The 17,995-nt window shown below is 36.3% G+C and overlaps 1 protein-coding gene across 2 annotated transcripts in view; it reads right to left on the bottom strand.

The window, feature by feature from the left end:
• SCYL2 (SCY1 like pseudokinase 2) overlaps positions 1-17,995 on the bottom strand; it is a 58,288-nt gene that overhangs the window by 26,453 nt on the left and 13,840 nt on the right. For both annotated transcript variants that reach the window (XM_036866021.1, XM_036866020.1), the window contains exons 2-4: positions 16,483-16,687; positions 6,941-7,098; positions 1,013-1,157 (exon numbers count right to left, since the gene is read on the bottom strand). In XM_036866021.1, the coding sequence (XP_036721916.1) occupies positions 1,013-1,157; positions 6,941-7,098; positions 16,483-16,659 (480 nt within the window). In that variant the 5' untranslated portion in view covers positions 16,660-16,687. The remainder of the gene's footprint in view (positions 1-1,012; positions 1,158-6,940; positions 7,099-16,482; positions 16,688-17,995) is intronic.

Below are 17,995 nucleotides of genomic sequence, written 5' to 3'. Positions count from 1 at the left end.
AATGATACTATCATTTGGAAAACAGTTTTTCAGTTTCTTAAAAAATGAAATATACACATACCATTTGATCCAGCCATTCCACTCCTAGGTAATTAACCAAGAGAAATGAAAGCATACGTCCATACAAAAACTTGTATATGAATGTTCATAGCAGCTTTATTTGCAATAGCCCAAAACTGGAAACAACCCAAATGATCATCAACAGGTGAATGGATGAGCAAACTATGATATACTACTCAGTAATAAAAGAAGTATTGATATGCACAACTATATGAATGAATACCAAAATAATTAGATTGATTGAAAGAAGCCAGGCCAGAAAATGAGTACATATTGTATGATTTCATTTACAAAATTCTAAAAATACAAACTGATTTAGTGACAGAAAGTAGTCAGTGGCTTCCTGGGATGAGAGACAGAAAGACAGCAAGGAGCAGGAGGGAAGGATTACAATGGGTATGAGGAAACTTTGGAAGGTCGATATGTACATTATTTTGATTGTAGTGACAGTTCCACCTATAAACTTAAAAAACTGTATATTTTAAACATGTGAAGTTTATTGTATGCCAAATAATTATGCCTTAACAATATTGTTAAAAATAATGAATAAAATGATCTCTGCCCCCCAAAAACAAAGAATCTACTGTATAAATTCACTCTATAAAGCAGAAGATATTTTGGTAAGCAGGGGAAGGAAAATCAGAAAAAGTGGATGGACTTATGGATGCACTGTGAAGGTTTAAAATTCAAAAAAATTAAAAAGGAACCACCACATCCACCAGTCAACAAGTGCTCTTCTCCAAAGGTTACTAATGTTATGTTTCATACATTAAAAAGATAATTTAAGCCCAACAATAAACTGTAGAAAAATTCTAGAACATAGAAATAATTTTTAAATTACTGAAAAGATCTAAAGGTTTACATAAAGCAGTTTTATACAGCTAAATGTGAAATGGCTAAAAACAATTTTGAAGGAAAATATTCCATCCACATGATGAATAAAAATACATACCTGAAGCAAACCATATTTAGTTTCTACATCATAAAGTTTATAATCCTTAATGTCTGGAGATACAGGGGAAGGTAGATTTTCCCAGTTACCCAGAACATTGGCTAAGCTGGCAAAAACTGGTTCCGTACAAAATGCCAAGCAATCCCTGTTTTAAAAAAGAAAAATATTAGTGGTCCTATTTAACTATCAACAAGAAGGTGGACAATTTTAGATTTATTTTCAGCATTAACATAACACACTTAGGCCAACAAAGCAAAGTCAGGAAGCTTTGTATATGAATTACACTGGATAAATCATTCAGTCTTTTAAGTGTTTTAACAGTTGTGATACATTTTTTAAATTTAAAAAGTCAGGAAATAAACATTATATCAACTGTGCTTTTTGAATGATTGATATTCTTTATGGAAAACCAATGAATTAATTTAACATATCATTACATTATACCTATGATATTACCCTTATTTCTAAGGCTCTAAATCTCAGAATATGCTCAAAGGAACCTGTAGATTTCCCACAGACACCTCTGGAGCAATGAGTCAGGAAGAGGGACAGGGCATAGCTCCAGCTCCCACGGGACGGTCACTTTTTTTTTTTCACTGTTAAGAGCAAACACCTGGGTGAGGGAGGGGTCCTGAATTATGTCTCTTGGGACCTTTGTGAGCTGTTGGAACCCGGGGAGGCACATCATTTTTGCATCTCTTGGACTGTCTTTTGCTCCTGGAAACAATGTGAAAACCCTTTTGTTCTTGCTTTGGGAAACATGGCATCCTGTGGTGTCTTCTAGGGCAGGGGTCCCCAACTCTCGGGGCCGTAACGGTCCGCGGCCTGTTAGGAACCAGGCCCAGGCCACACAGCAGGATGTGAGCAGCGGGCGAGCGAGCGAAGCTTCATCTGTCACTCCCCATCGCTCGCATTACTGCCTGAACCATCGCCCCCCACCCCCTTCCATGGAAAAACCGTCTTCCACGAAACCAGTCCCTGGTGCCAAAAAGGTTGGGGACCACTGTCCTAGGGTACTTTGCAAGCCCTGATGTCCACTTGTCCTCCACAGCACACTGCCAGGACAGGCATGCCATGTGTGTGCTCGGTGCTGGGGGGGAGGGGGGCCGGGGGGGTGTTCCTGTTTCTGGGTGGGTGAGTGGGAGTGACCGTGGAGCCCGTGTGCAGAGGATCAGCAGGGCTCCCCCAGGTTGCTGAGGGGCAGGACGTGCCAGGAGATGTGACATCCTGGCCAGAGCACGGCCACATGGACACACCTGGAGCTCGGGGAGCTCCCTGGCAGGAGGTCCATGTGGAAGATCTCAGGACCGGGCAGCCAGGTCCAGATGCCGGTGAGTGACTAGCCTGATGACTACTTCAATCTCAGAGCACTTTTGCTTTTATCTGTTTTATGTATCATTTTTAAAGGTGTCACAAGTTTCCAATTTTTAAAATTACTGTTCTTTGATTTTTTTTTTTTTTTTGGCTGTGCCGCATGGCTTGCAGGATCTTAGTTCCCCAGCCAGAGATTGAGTCCGGGCCCCCAGCATTAGAAATATTCAATAAACGTTGAATAAGCCTTATAGAGTAATGACCAAGAGCTCAAGCTCTGAAGACAAATACCCAACTTCAAGTCCCAGCATCTCTATTCCTTGTTGGTGACTTTGGACACTTTGAGCCTCACTTTGCCCATTTGTAAACTGGTGATAAAAGACCACCTTGAAAGGTTACTGTAAAGATCAAATGAGCAAATCCATATAAAATACATAGCATGTTGACTAAAATGTAAGCTCAATAAATGTTTACAATTGCTATTGCAATTACCAACTGTCTGAGATTCAAGTCCTAACATTTTGGACTTTGGCTTAGGCTCTGGCAATGAAGAACTACAAGGCAGTGCAGTAACAAAGCTATACCAAGCCTCTGCACCTAGACAGTAACTGTTTAATGGCAAATATGCCTTTTGCTGTTCTGTCAGTAATACTTGAGTTACTTTTCTTTCACCTTGAACCCATTTTTCTAATGAAAGCATATGCAGAAGTTCAATATGTATGAATGATAAAGACAGAGCTGCTTAGGTTGAAGGAGAAAGTTACACTGTCCTCCCTGCTCGGTTATCAATAAAGATGATGATCTTGATCTTGTTCTTGACTCCCACACTAAGCTCATTAACACAGTGGACACAGGCTTTCGTTTGCTGAACTGCACTGGAGGAAAACTGCTCAAAAACCCCTTAGTCTTCTCTACAGTTTCCAATGATTCCCAGGACTCGTTTATCTTAGCAACTCTTCTTTTTCTCCTTTTTTGTCTTGTCCCCAAAATCATCCTTGGTCATATCAATATTCATAAGATTATTCTTCAAGCTTGAAGGCCTTATTATCTTTCATGAATATTTATTTCCATCATCATTACAAACAGTTACACACCAGAAGGGCTATATCCTCTCTCAAGGACCACCTCCCCCAACCGTAGCTGTTTACTAGCCATTCACCTCCTACCCTTTTACTACCACCACCTAACCTAGCTTCCCAGTATCTTTAATCAACAAATTTGAAGTATTCAGTCCTGACTACACTTTATTCCTGTCTTTCTCCCTACTAACTCAACAATAAACTATCGCCCTTACTACCCTTTACTGGCAAACCCTTATTAACCCTGTAGGTGCCATCACAGGTTTCTTTTACTCTCTTGCTTATGTCGTCAGCTGAAGGAAAAAATAGAAAACCCAAGTCTCTGTAGACTCATAGCCTAAAGATACATAGTATACTTTATTTAACCTTGCTCTTTTTATTTTTCAAGAACATCCCTTCATAGCCCTCTTATACTAACTCCTCATTCCATTAACTCCTTATTCCTTTACCTACTACTCATCTATTATCCACGTTCTATCTTGAAAAAGTAAAGTTCATCGAACATGAATGATCTCATTTCCCTACACTTTACCTCAGTATATTAGTGATTTGCAACTATCCTCCTGAAATTTCCTTTGAGTTCCTCCTATGGGACTTTATTCACATAAATGTGAATGTCATGTCTTCTCTGCTGGGTTCCTTTCTAGCTTCCAAACTGCCATCCTACTGAAATTATTGAATATCACTAACAACCTCTCACTAGTCAAATGCAATGGATTCTTCTCAGTCCTTATTTCCTTTTTATTCGGTGGTCCCCAGTGTTAGGGAGTCCTTTCTTCCCTCCTTTGGCTTCCATAACATGTTGCCAATTTTCCTCCTGTCATACGACATGATCCTTCCCATTTCTTTTGCTGGCTCCTCTTTCCCCGCTACATTTCAAGTTCTGTCCTCACTACTCTGCTCTTTTGACTCATGCTCTTGAAATTCATTTTTTTTCATGGTTTTAATTACTGCCTATATTTTACTCACCCCCATATACATCACCAACTCTGAACTTTCACCTGGATTACTTTTCTTTTTATTTATTTAAAAAATTTTTTTGATGTAGACCATTTTTAAAGTCTTTATTGAATTTGTTACAATACTGCTTCTGTTTTATGTTTTGGTTTTTTGGCCCTGAGGCATGTGGGATCTTAGCTCCCCAACCAGGGTTTGAACCCGCACCCCCAGCACTGGAAGGCAAAGTCTTAACCACTGGACTGCCAGGGAAGTCCCTGGATTATTTTCTATAGCACATTTCTTTTGGATGATTCCAGTGTCATCTCCACATTACTAAGTCATTAAAAACCAGAAGTTATTTTTTTCCTTCCCTAACCAGAAGTTATTTTATTCCTTCCCTAAAGGGTTCCTATTTCTATCAATGCTACTGCAATTTTTACAACCTATCAATGAAAATGCCTTAAAGTAATCTTTGAATTATCTCTCTTCATGAATGCCAATAAAGCCCTAGTCCTATAATATTTAAATCACTATAAAAGAAGCTGTAGGGACAGAGAAAGATATAAAACACTGGCCTTTCTCCCTTCAAGAGACTTAAAATGTAATGATCAAATACAAGTTAGGGACTTCCCTGGTGGCGCAGTGGTTAAGAATCCACCTGCCGATGCAGGAGACACAGGTTAGATCCCTGCTCCGGGAAGATCCCACATGCCGCGGAACAACAAAGCCCCTGCACCACAACTACTGAGCTTGTGCTCTAGAGCTCACGAGTCACAACTACTGAGCCCACGTGCCACAACTACTGAAGCCCACGCGCCTAGAGCCCGTGCTCCACAACAAGAAGCCGCCACAATGAGAAGGCTGCGCACCGCAACGAAGAGTAGCCCCTGCTCGCCGCAACTAGAGAAAGCCCACACGCAGCAACGAAGAGCCAACGCAGCCAAAAATAAGTTAATTAATTAATTAATTATTTTAAAAAATCCTACTTTATCCTCAGTCGGCTAAATATTGAGTTACCATATGATCCAGCAAGTTGGCTCCTAGGTTGTACACCCGAGGGAAATGAAAACATATGTCCACACAAAAACTTGTACACAAATGTTCACAGCAGCAGTATTCATAAAAACCAAAAAGGAGAAACAACTCAAATGCCCATCAACTGATGAACAGGTAAACAAAATGTGCTATATTCATACAATGGAATATTAAAAAAAAAAAAAAAAGAAATACAAGTTAAAATAACAAAGGTGGGTAGGTTCTGATAGGTGACACTATAACTACTGATAGAAAACACTCTAGAGGAAATAGCACAAACAAGCATGGAGTCAGGAAAGCTCAGGACAAGTGTGACCAACAAAACTTAGTCCACTTTGAGATAGAGGGTGCATAGTAGTGAGTGTTATGTAAGAAGACAACAACTATAGTCTTCTTCTGGGTTTATTTACACAAAGAAGGGCAGTAAAATATTATCATGATAAGAGACAAAATAAGTATATTTCTGGGTAGGCACAGCATAGGCTCAGGAATCAGGGTGCCATAACTATGTGGTTTATGTAGTAGCAGCTCCAATACTCAGTTCTTCTATATAGTTGTTGAGAATTAAATGAGTTAAACAAATATAAAAAATTTAGTACAGTTTTTCACATGGTAAATATTAGATTTTTTTCTTTTAGGTTGAAAGAAAAGATCTTGTACCTTTGGGGGAAGTGAGTAAGTGACAGTGGGTTACTGAAGATTCTAAAGTAAGAAGTATGTAGAAATCCAAAATATAAAATAGATAAAAGCCAAACTGTCCTGGTTGAAGGGAGATGGGAAGCCTGGGCCCCTGCCAGCTAGGTTCCTCCCCCGGCCTCTTCTTTCCTTATCCTTAAAATCCTAGGGTCCACAGAATGCATTGGCAAACCATTTGGTTAAGATCTGATTTAAGAGAGGGGAATACAGTCTGCTAAGTAGGAAGGAAGGAATAAATTAGGGGTTATGAGTAATATGGAAAAGATTTATATAGCTGGGTATCTAAAGGAGTTATTAAAAGCACCAAGGCTTGAGGATCCAGTTAAGATTACACAACATAAATTCTGTTTTCTTGTCATTCTCAGCAACAGTTCCCAAGCTCACCTTGAGAAAAAGAGATTGTAGACTAACTGAGGACTATGGACTGACATACTGGACATAGTAAAAGGTTAAATGTCTAGAACAGTACTACCTGGAATACACATAAAAATAGCCTCTGAATATTGAATCAATGAAAAGGGGGCAATGAATTCTAGCAAATTAACAAGAAAAATTACTTTCAGGCAGGGACTGTATTCTATACTCTCACATCTTCCATTTGGACTGCTGTAGTCTTGAACATAGGGTAAACAAATACAGACTCATGGCAAATGTTAAGAAAACTTTTATTAATATTTCAAAAAGAGACATATACATAGAATATGCAAATAAATTTCAAAGAAGTAACTAATCCATAAGAACTCAACACTCAGTTGATAAGAACTTTTCACTGACAGTATACTGTATAGATAGATTTCAAACATAAAGTTTTTTTTAAAAAAACTATTTGTTTAGGAAGTCTCTTATGTAAGTTTTCATAAAAATTTACCTGGATTCTTCTAAAGGATGCTGGACAGTAAGAAGTCGAGGGTGTCGTAGTCGAGTTAACTGTTGGACTCCTCGTTTTAGAGAATCGATGATTTGATCCTTTTCAAATTTTTGATATTTGTCAATCAGCTTTTTATCAAAGACAAAAACAGCTACTTCCTAATGAAAGAAATGTGTAACTAATTAATCAAGAATACATAAAAGCAATAAAATTTTATTTGAGCGTCACAACAGTCTACAAATAGAAATAACTAAAACTAATGGTGCATTTTAGCACCATTGTAATACTTTTCTGATATTAAAAAGTTGGTTTCTTCATAATTACTAAATTTAAATATTTTTAGAGGTATGAGACTAAGAACCCTCATCTAAGGAGACAGGAAAATCTCCATCTTTGAACTCTGGTATCAGAGATACACACAAACTGTGTGTAATGTGTTGTCTCCTATGTAGTAATCTCTTATTTTACTGGAATTCAAATAAAAGTTAAAATGTTAAAAAATTCAAAATGCTTTTCATAGTGATAACCCTGGATTATACTACAAAATCTTGAAATGCTTTTTAAAAGAAACGTCTTGTATGTCAGGGAGTGCTTATTTATACAAAAACTCAATTTGTAAGCATCTTTTACATATGAATAACCCACACCCTTTCTCTCTCTCCTCTTGTTAAGGGCAGTAACTGGGAATGGTTACCAGCACAGGAAACGGCTCCCCTATCGCCTCTCTGAGATCAGTCACAGCTTATTTTATACTATTAAAAGCACACAACCTCCTTAACCACCTTCTCTCTTTCATTCTCTCTCAGTTACACAAAGAAAACAGTTCCCATCCAGTTACCTAATCTTAACAAATCAGTCAAAAAATAGCCATATTGATAGGGGATATATTACAACTGCGTAATACATCAGTGATGCTGCTAGCTCTCCATCGTAAATGCAAAGAAAACTGATAAAGTTGGAAGTAAAATTAGCAAAGAATCAATGCTAGCCCTCCAAAATTCTATGGAACATTCTGAATGACTCTTTCAGAGCTCTATGTCTCTTTCAAAGGCTTTTAATTAAACCTACTACTACTCAACTATCTTTTGAGTTGATACCAAGACAGTATCTTTCCATTTTATTGCTGTTCTCTTCTAATTATTTTTGCTACATTACGATTATTGCCTTCACAAGTTAGCCTGGCAACCTATTTACATAACGGAGATTCACTGCAGAAATCCAAATCAGTAAATTCCTCAAAACACAACTTGTTTTAAGTTGGAGCCTCCTTATACATATATAGATGAGTTAAGGATTTTAGAGGAGTAAGCCTCTGAAAAGTTATAAAGTAAAGGGACTATTTTAGTAACTCAAATTGAACACCCCATTCCCCAAGCACCTGTGTACTTTTTAGGAATTATTCCACTCCTCACAGCAACCCATGAGACAAGTTATTATCCTCACTTCACAGATGAGGACACTGTGGAAAAGATAAACATATTATCTAAGATCTCACAATTGGTAAGATGAAGAATCAAGATTCAAACCCAGTCAGTCCAGCTCTAGGGGTCACTTTCTTAGCCAATATACCATTCTGTCTCCCCAGAAATAACAGGGCCAATAAATAAGACCCTAGTAAAACATGATATATGCCTCCAGGAAAACTATTTGAGTGAGAGCTTTAAATAGCACTCATATATATATTGCCTTCACAAGTTAACCTGGCATATACATATACACATACACACACACACACACACAAACACAAAATATTAGCTCTTTTGATCATTTTGAGACACAGAACAAACAGGAGCTAAGAGCATTATGTAATATTAATTTGAACTAAAAACAAATGACCTACAAGTTCAAGTTCCCATCTCATTATTCATGCGTACAATTTTATTTTAGTAAGTGTTCCAACATATTTTATAAATGCATCTAATTTAAATGTGTTTATTTTTTCAAGATGTTTTAAGTCTTTAAAAGAAGATTACATGAAGTAACTTCTGAGCTCCTACAGATTCACCACTCTAAAGGCAGAACATTACAGTTCATAAAGAAAAAGAAAAACACAACTCTCTCTCAGATATTCATTTATTGTTTTAGGTCAAAAATGAAAGATTCCTACACAGATCAGAACAGGTTATCAACTATCTTAAAAAGATTTTCTTTGTTTGGATCAGTTAATTAAAATTAACCAATGTCAACAAAGTAATGACTAGTTAACTAACCTTTAGGCCTCATACTGACTCCCTAAAAGAAAACTCTTAGCCTGCACCTTGAAACCTTTCAACAGAATAGACTATCATCTAATTTCTAAATTTGTCTTTCCTCTACTACTTCACTATACTACCCCCTCTGCTAACACATATCACTTGTATAAAAATCCTATCTGTCTATACCTATATGTATATCACAAGCTTCTTGAAGAAAGAAACCATGCCATAAGTGTCTCTGTACCCACCACAGGATCTTCACCTAAAAGATACTCAGATGTTCATTGCCTACTGATGGTCAATAAAGATAAGCAACTACTAGAAGCATTTCATTATCATGTTGAATTAAAACCGTTTTCAACTTTTCATTATGAAAATTTTCAAATATACAAAAAAAAGAGGTAGTGCAATCATCCAATATATCTTCCGCTTAAGATTCAACAACTGTTAACGCTAATTAAAATGTGAGGCTCTTTTTGCAAAATTACAAATAATACCAAATACAAAATAATGTAAGCAACATTTGGCACTCTATTGTTTATTCACTTCATAGTTTTTAAAATACATTGGCAAAGAGAGTTATCCATAAATAAAAAGTATTTTTTCTCAATAGCCTATCTTTAAACAAAAAAGGCTATGAAATAAATTATCTTTTCTAAAAATTAATATTTGTCATAATGGAGGCTGTGTCTTTTGATATAGACCTAATTTATAATTTTTAAAAGCTACTTTGCTTACTATAACTACAAAGTTGAACTCTCACTGAAAACAAGATAATTTAAGTAATAAAATCTGAGTTAGTATACACCAATGTGTCTAGGATTCCCTAGTAGCAATCATGAACTCCACTAACCTATTCCTCAGAGCCACCAGAGATGGTTTTTGAAACACAGACATTCCCTGAAATCCATTATTTTACGGGCCTTTCAGGACTGGCTGGTGGTAACTCCAAGCATCATGTTCTTCATTTTTTTGTGTGTGATTTTGGGACAATGTTCCTTTCTCAAAACAATAAAACAAAATCTAAGTTTTTATTTAGATTAAGTTAAAAATAAGTTGAGATGACTGAGAGATAACAAGATATACTCCTTAAAATTACTAGAGATAGTCTATGATCATTTTTGATCTAAGCAACTTGACTAGCACATTCACCTTTGCACAATGGTTTCCTTTACATTAAACCTGTTACTATTTTAGAATTTAACTATTTATAATAATTTAATTATGCCTCTGTCTACACAATATTAGCAAGCTTTAGCCCATGAACACTGGCATCTAGAATAGCATAATGTAAATTCTGTAACAAGGAAGGGACTGTGTCCAAGCCTACATGTGGTAGAGTGGATAAATATGAATAGGTAAATTTTTACTGCATAATTTAAAAAAATCAATCAATCTTTATTATCCTCATATGAATAGCAATTTAACTAGGGGTGTTACGAAGCTTATGAAGCAGGGCAAAAGAAATAGGCCAACAAATATGACTTTTAAGGCAAAATAAGACTGAAGTTGCCTTATTTTTTTAAAAAAGAACGACTCCAAAACTGGATAAAAAAGATCGTAATAAATGTGGGACACTAGAAGACACCTAATAAATGTTAAATCCATTTGAAGAGTAGTCACCTGGCAACACAGAATCTTGTGTCAAGATAAACAGAAATGCTCAATAAATAAATGCGTGAATAGCCTGAGAACCAGGCAAAATTTTATATATAAACATACACACACATGCACGTATTTTTTAAAACATTTTTCCCCCAAATAAATCCCTTGGCTTGACATAGGAGAGTTGAAAGAGATTTCAAAATGTTGAGCTATTCTTCTACTTGAAAAGAAGTAAAAGTTATATATACAGGTGGGACAGAAACTATTTATGTAGTGCTTTTATTACAAATTATATAAATATATTAGCAGGCTTTATAGTTATAGTATTCCTATCTAACAGATATGGTGATGGTATTTCCATTTTAAAGGACATATATATGAAGCAAACATTTCTCACTTATATATACAGTTTGACCAAAAAAATTTCCCTTTAACGATTTGTTTAAATAAAGTCTAATTAAAAATTAGAAAAGCTAATGAAATCCAGTGCAGGGCATTTGTCTCAGAAATCTCTCTTAAATATTCTTTAAAAAGGAAATAAGGATATGTCTGAAAAGAGTCTATGTTTATAAAACCATTTTAGTCCTAAATATGCTACTCTGTAGAAAGACTAAGTCAGTTTCAAAGCTATAAGAGAAATACAGCAGAATAAACTCTAAGCCCAGCAACTATCTACTAGACATTACAAAAGTTCAAGAGGTAGGGGAGCAGGAAATATTTCACTGAATTTTCAAAAATTAAATAGCCCTTTTTAGTTCAAAAGACTAACTATGGAAAGGTTTGGGCAGAGATGTGGAGAACTATAACTGCTGGTGGATGTGTACATTGGTACAAACACTCTGGAAAGCTTTTCGGCACTGAACAAATACATACACTATTACCTAGCAATTCCATATCTAGGTAACATGTCATATATGCCAACAGCACACAACAATGTTCACAGCAGTACTCTATATATCAATGAAAAGAAAAATTGCTATGTTCAACTACATAGATGTATTTCATGAAAATAAATTTAAGAAAAGGGAGCCAAACACAAAAGTACATGCCATGGTTCCACCTAAACAAAATTCAAAAACTGGCAAGATTATTCCTAAGTGTCAAAGGACAGGAGAGCAGTTACCCCTGGAGAGAAGGGGCGGGGTTGGGGTGGGGGGAGGTAATAAATGTGAAGAGACATGAGTATTAGCAATGTTTTCTTGATACGGATGCTGGTTACACAGGTGTATTCACTGTGAACATTCAGAAAGCTGCTCACTCATGATTTGTGCACTATTCCGTATGTGAGTTCTTAAAAATACGTTTATATTTTAAAAATTAGACATTTAAATTCCCTAAATGTCACCTTGAAATGTTTTATAGCATCTCTAGAAAGACATTCTAGTAAGAGTAATGGTTAAGAACTAAGAGCTGCTTCTAAATAAACACTCAAAAAGGAAACTAAATAGCACTTGAGCCTAAATAGTAGCTTCGAGCGCTAATAAGCTATATTTAAAGATCTATCCATTTCAACATGTTTACATGCTGTATTTGGTTAAGTTTATCTAAATAATAACTTTTAAAAATCTTAACGGCTCATTTTATATAGAAAACTGGTCTAAGAAATTTATTTTACTGCAAAAAATCAACTACATTCTTGTCTTGAAGAGTCTTAGAATTCTTAATTTCACTTTCATAAATTATTCACTATGAGGTGTTTCTTCAATGAATGTCTTTCAAAAATAATAAAAAGCAACAGAAATTGGTTTTTGGAAGCATAAAGACAGAATAGTAATACAGATGTCCGATCAGGTACAATGAAGGCACAAGTAACCAGGCGCAAGTAACTTTTTATTTACCAATTCTTTATCTTGCTGCATTCCAGGTTTCATAAATATGTACTTTTACTCATCAGTTTCGTAGGTGCTATTGTTACTACTCTTCTAAGACGGCTTCAAACATTTAGGTTAAAAAGTTAAAAGTTGGGTCTTCCCTGGTGGCATAGTAGTTAAGAATCCACCTGCCAATGCGGGGGACACGGGTTCGAGCCCTGGTCCAGGAAGATCCCACATGACGCGGAGCAACTAAGCCTGTGTGCCACAACTACTGAGCCTGCGCTCTAGAGCCCGGGAGCCACAACTACTGAGCCCACGCGCCACACTACCAAAGCCCGTGCACCTAGAGCCCGTGCTCCGCAACAAGAGAAGCCACTGCAATGAGAAGCCTGCGCATCACAAAGAAGAGTAGCCCCAGCTCACCGCAACTAGAGAAAGTCCGTGAGCAGCAACGAAAACCCAATGCAGCCAAAAATAAATAAAAATAAATTTTAAAAAGTTAAAAGTTCTACATGATCCGAAAATTATAATTAATCATGTACTAATGTGAACTTGAAATAACCCTAGGATAAAATACACAGATAATCTTTAAAGGGGTATGCAAACCCAAAAAATACTAATACAAGGATTCTTTTAACTTGGAAATACTGTTGTGTTTTTTGTTGTTGTTGTTGTTGGGTTTTTTTTGGACAATGTGAAATTATGATACTTTTTTTGAAGATCATGTAAAAAAAGTGAAATGGGGGAAAAGAACAAGATTTAAACTTTAAATGCAATGGTTTAAATATCATGGTATTTATTTCACTGCCATGTAACAACAGAAAACACTTTCATATTTTTAACTATTAAAACCAGGTATGAGAGCTTCCCTGGTGGCGCAGTGGTTAAGAATCCGCCTGCCAATGCAGGGGACATGGGTTCGAGCCCTGGTCGAGGAAGATCCCACATGCCGCAACTAAGCCTGCGCTCCCCAACTACTGAAGCCCGCACGCCACAACTACTGAAGCCCGTGTGACACAACTACTGAAGCCCACACGCCTAGAGCCCATGCTCCGCAACAAGAGAAGCCACCACAATGAGAAGCCCGCACACCACAATGAAGAGTAGCCCCACTCGCGGCAACTAGAGAAAGCCCACGCACAGCAATGAACACCCAACACAGACAAAAATAAATAAATAAATAAATTTATTAAAAAAAAAAAACAGGTATGAGAATCTCCTAGCCCAAAGTCTCTTACCCGATGTTTACCTCAAAGTCAAATTTGAGATCATATATTCTACTATAAAACACAACTACAATCAAGTACACTGTATGCTAAATCAAATAAAGCTTAGAGGGTAAGAAAGATGCCTTCAGTCTCAATGGCCCTTTAAAGGGGAAGAAAAGGACTAGCAGAGTATCCTTTTCCATTATTTTTCTCCCAGTTTCTCTAAAATCAGCACTGTCCAATAGAACTTTCAGTGATGATAGAAAGTTCTATACCTGCACTGTCCAATATGGTAATATGAGCCACATGTGGCTATGGAGCATTTGAAATGTGACTAGTCCAATAAAGAAACTGCATTTAATCTTATTAAATTTTAATTAATTGAAAAAGCCATATATAGCTTATGGCTACCATATTGTATTAAGTATAGCTCTAGATTATCTATTTTCTCTGATTCCCTTTTAATAAAAATGAGGCTATTGAAAAAAGAACTAAAACTTTTCAATTAAGGGAGAAATTCAAACGAGGCTTCAGTGCCAAGGTGGTTAGAGACTTAGCTATTCCTTAAGGAATTAGCCAGCAGTCCAGACAGGATACTCAGAGTTCTGACCCTCTGAGGTTTGAAAGAGGCAAAAGAAAATTCAAAAACCATATCCACAGAGAGCAATGATATATTCTAAAACTACCTTTTTCCTCAAAGCAATAAATTTGGGGAAAAAAAGGAATACAGTTAAAGTTTCATAAGGGAACTCAGTTCTGGAAGTCAGCAGTTGAGAAATGCTGTATTAATGTATAATATCTAATCAACTATCTATTATTTGTGCCTTGTTCTCATGTTCTATGAGCAACAACAGAAGCTCCAACACTAACAGAGGATTTCAGCATATGAACTAATGATATAAACACAAACACCTAGAACTCTTTTGGTTAAGGACAAAGACACTATATTATGTTATCACGTCCTTAATAAACAATGCAAAATTTAGTAAATTTGGTGTTCTTTCATTTTCCCTTTATATAATTGATTATAAAAGCAACTTGTGCTGGTGTTGGAGGTTGGTCATTTATATAACTTCATGACCTCATTCATAACTTTTTAAGTAATCAATACTCAAGAAACCATTTATTTTTGGGATGAGCTCTTGGTGAAAGAGAAAACAATGTTCAAAAATGACCAATCAGGGCTTCCCTGGTGGCGCAGTGGTTGAGAATCCGCCTGCCAATGCAGAGGACACGGGTTCGAGCCCTGGTCTGGGAAGATCCCACATGCCGTGGAGCGGCTGGGCCTGTAAGCCACAACTACTGAGCCTGCGCATCTGGAGCCTGTGCTCCGCAACAAGAGAGGCTGCGATAGTGAGAGGCCCGCGCACCACATTGAAGAGTGGCCCCCACTTGCCGCAACTAGAGAAAGCCCTCACACAGAAATGAAGACCCAACACAGCCATAAATAAATAAATAAATAAATAAATAAGTAAAAATTTTTAAAAAAATGACCAATCAATATTTAAGATAAAGATCAACTTTGGACTTAAAGACTTCTAACCAAATGGCAATAAAAACAAGATTTACAGGTCAGGTACAAACCACATACCAGCAATCTATCATAGAACCAAGATTCCTCCTTCATAAAAGGATAACCAAAGCCAATTCCGTCTTTAATATACTTGTTTGGGAAATAAGTTGATTTTGGAAAAGTCACAATGCATACCCACAACTGTACAATTTTGATAGTCATTGGAAAATATGTGTATTAAATCCCATGTCTTAAATTCAATATGTTTCACGTATAGGGAAGTAAAAGTACTTTTGGAAACAGTGATTTTTCTTTTTTGATTCTTCTTTTTAAAGAACATATTTCCACAAAGGTTTTAAACCTGGAGATTTTTCAATTCTTTAACAATTCCAACAGAAAGTTGTTAGTAAAATTTAACACTAACAATCCTCCACATTTCTAAGAACTGTCTGTTGGTCTCTTAAGTCAAATAAAAATAAAAATACAACTCGTTCAAACTACTCTTCACTAAAAGAACAGTTTTAAAATAACTTTTAAATCAATATACCCCCAAACATACTACTGATTATATGCCACAAATGTATCCCCTGATGGTAAAAACTATAGTGTTAATAAATATGAAAAAATATTATAGAAGTCTATTTTCTATAAGGCTATAGAATAAAAGAGGGAATAAGGATGCTTAAAAAAAGAATGTTAGAAAAATTTAACTGAGTATTTTGTCATAATGTATTGATAAAGATAAAAAGGAACATGGCAATTTTTATTCTAAAACACTTTGCTAAAAGAGGGAGGAGATATGGGGATATATGTATATGTATAGCTGATTCACTTGGTTATAAAGCAGAAACTTAACACACAATTGTAAAGCAATTATACTCCAATACAGATGTTAAAAAAATAATTAAAAAACCCCACTTTGCTAAATATTAAAATCTAATACACTCATTTGTGCAACTGATATGTTTGTTATTAAGTAAACAAAATTAAAGTACAAGATGAGATGATATATCAAACAATGTATTTGTAACCAGGAGATTCAAGGGCATGTTTAAAAGCATTTGTTTTTCTATGACTTCATTAGATGAAATGACAACTAAAGAACCCATTACTTTTAGCATTTCTTAACATAAAAATGCATACATGCACATTATGGTACTTATTAGCATGTGTGTTCTTTCCAGCTGGACTCTAAACTAAAACTTACCTGCTTTGTTGACTTTTTTGTGCCATTAAAAACCTTCCAAGCTAGCCCACTGCCACCACTGGCAATGTGTCGACCAACATCGAATTCTCTAGTGACAGGATTTCCCATCACAGCACTAGTGACATCAGCTGTTACTTTTGTAACAGTACTCTTCAACTTATTAAGCATGGACTCCATGGCTGCAATTCTGGGTAGTTACAGTTACCTAGAAACATAGGGGGATAGGAGAGCACAGATCATTTGTTTTTACTTCTTTATTTATTCATTATTTAGTCTGAAAGCTTAATATGCCCCAAACAATGAGCAAAACAATCTTATAGAAACAAAAGCTATATGTTAGTTTTGCCTTCAGAGAACCCAATATACTTGAATGCAAATTTAAGTCTAGGAACCAAACTGTGCTTCAACCTCAATTGTCACAGACCAATAAGAGAAAAGACATATTCACATTGACACTAACATGAATGTTGCTCAACTATGGTCCATATTATAAGACCCTTTAAGACTTAAAGTGGTGTAGAGGGTCTGAATCTTTCTTCACAGTAAAAAAAACTATATAAAACCTGAAAGGCTCTAATGTTATACTAAGCAATAAATTTGTATTTCATAAAAGTTTTGTCCACTATTAAAATAATCACTGTTGAACTATGAAATCACTTAAGAATATTTTCTAAACAAAAAGCTAAAGGACAATAACACATGAACAAGCAATAGGTAGTAAAATATTTTTCAGATTTTATACATTTCTGGTGACAATGGAGGAACAAACACTATATTTACCCTTCCTCCTCAACAACTGGAAACTGGACAAAATATATGAAACAAATGTTTTCAGATATTGAACAGGCAGCACAGGCCATGTGATCCCAGTGAGAAAGCAAACAAGGTGAATTCTAGGGTTGCCCCAGCTTTCTGCCTAGAGGCACACTGCAAACCATGGAGCAGACAAAAGAATCCCAAGCATAGTCTAACTGAATTAAGGAGCTGAGGAAAGAAATTGGAATTCAATGATGCTGAGATGGCTGGGACTTCTGAGATAGAATTTCAAAGAGAAGGGGGAAGAAGAGGAAAAAAAATTTTTTTTAAGGAAAAAAAAGAGAAGGGAACAGTGCTGAAAAAGAGCTCCAGAAATTGGCAGGGGTCCCCCTGATGCTTTGTTGAATACTAAGATGCACATACATAGTGTGCAACTTCACCAGGTTGAAACGGAGCAGGACCCTATGGGGTCCTCTCAGGTACAAATACTTTCTGTGTCCCCCCATTTCTTGTTTGTAGGAAATAGGCTTCATTCAGCCCCCTTGACCTTCCTTGAGTTCCAAAGGGCAAAATCAAACAATTGCTTATCAGGGAAGGGAGGGAATGCAGAAACAAAAGAGGAGCAGTCAAGAAACAATAATGCAGCCTCAGGGCAGGGTCCTGGTCCTCAAAGAATATACATAACACTACCTTTGAGTTCTTCTACAGGAACTAAGGCCCCTCCCCCACCCAGGTAGAGGGTTATAACTTCAGGTAG

Source organism: Balaenoptera musculus, chromosome 10, assembly GCF_009873245.2.
Source record: "Balaenoptera musculus isolate JJ_BM4_2016_0621 chromosome 10, mBalMus1.pri.v3, whole genome shotgun sequence".
Taxonomy (NCBI): Eukaryota; Metazoa; Chordata; class Mammalia; order Artiodactyla; family Balaenopteridae; genus Balaenoptera; species Balaenoptera musculus.
The sequence above is the reverse complement of the archived record's forward strand: the minus strand, read 5'-3'. Positions and strand labels throughout refer to the sequence as shown.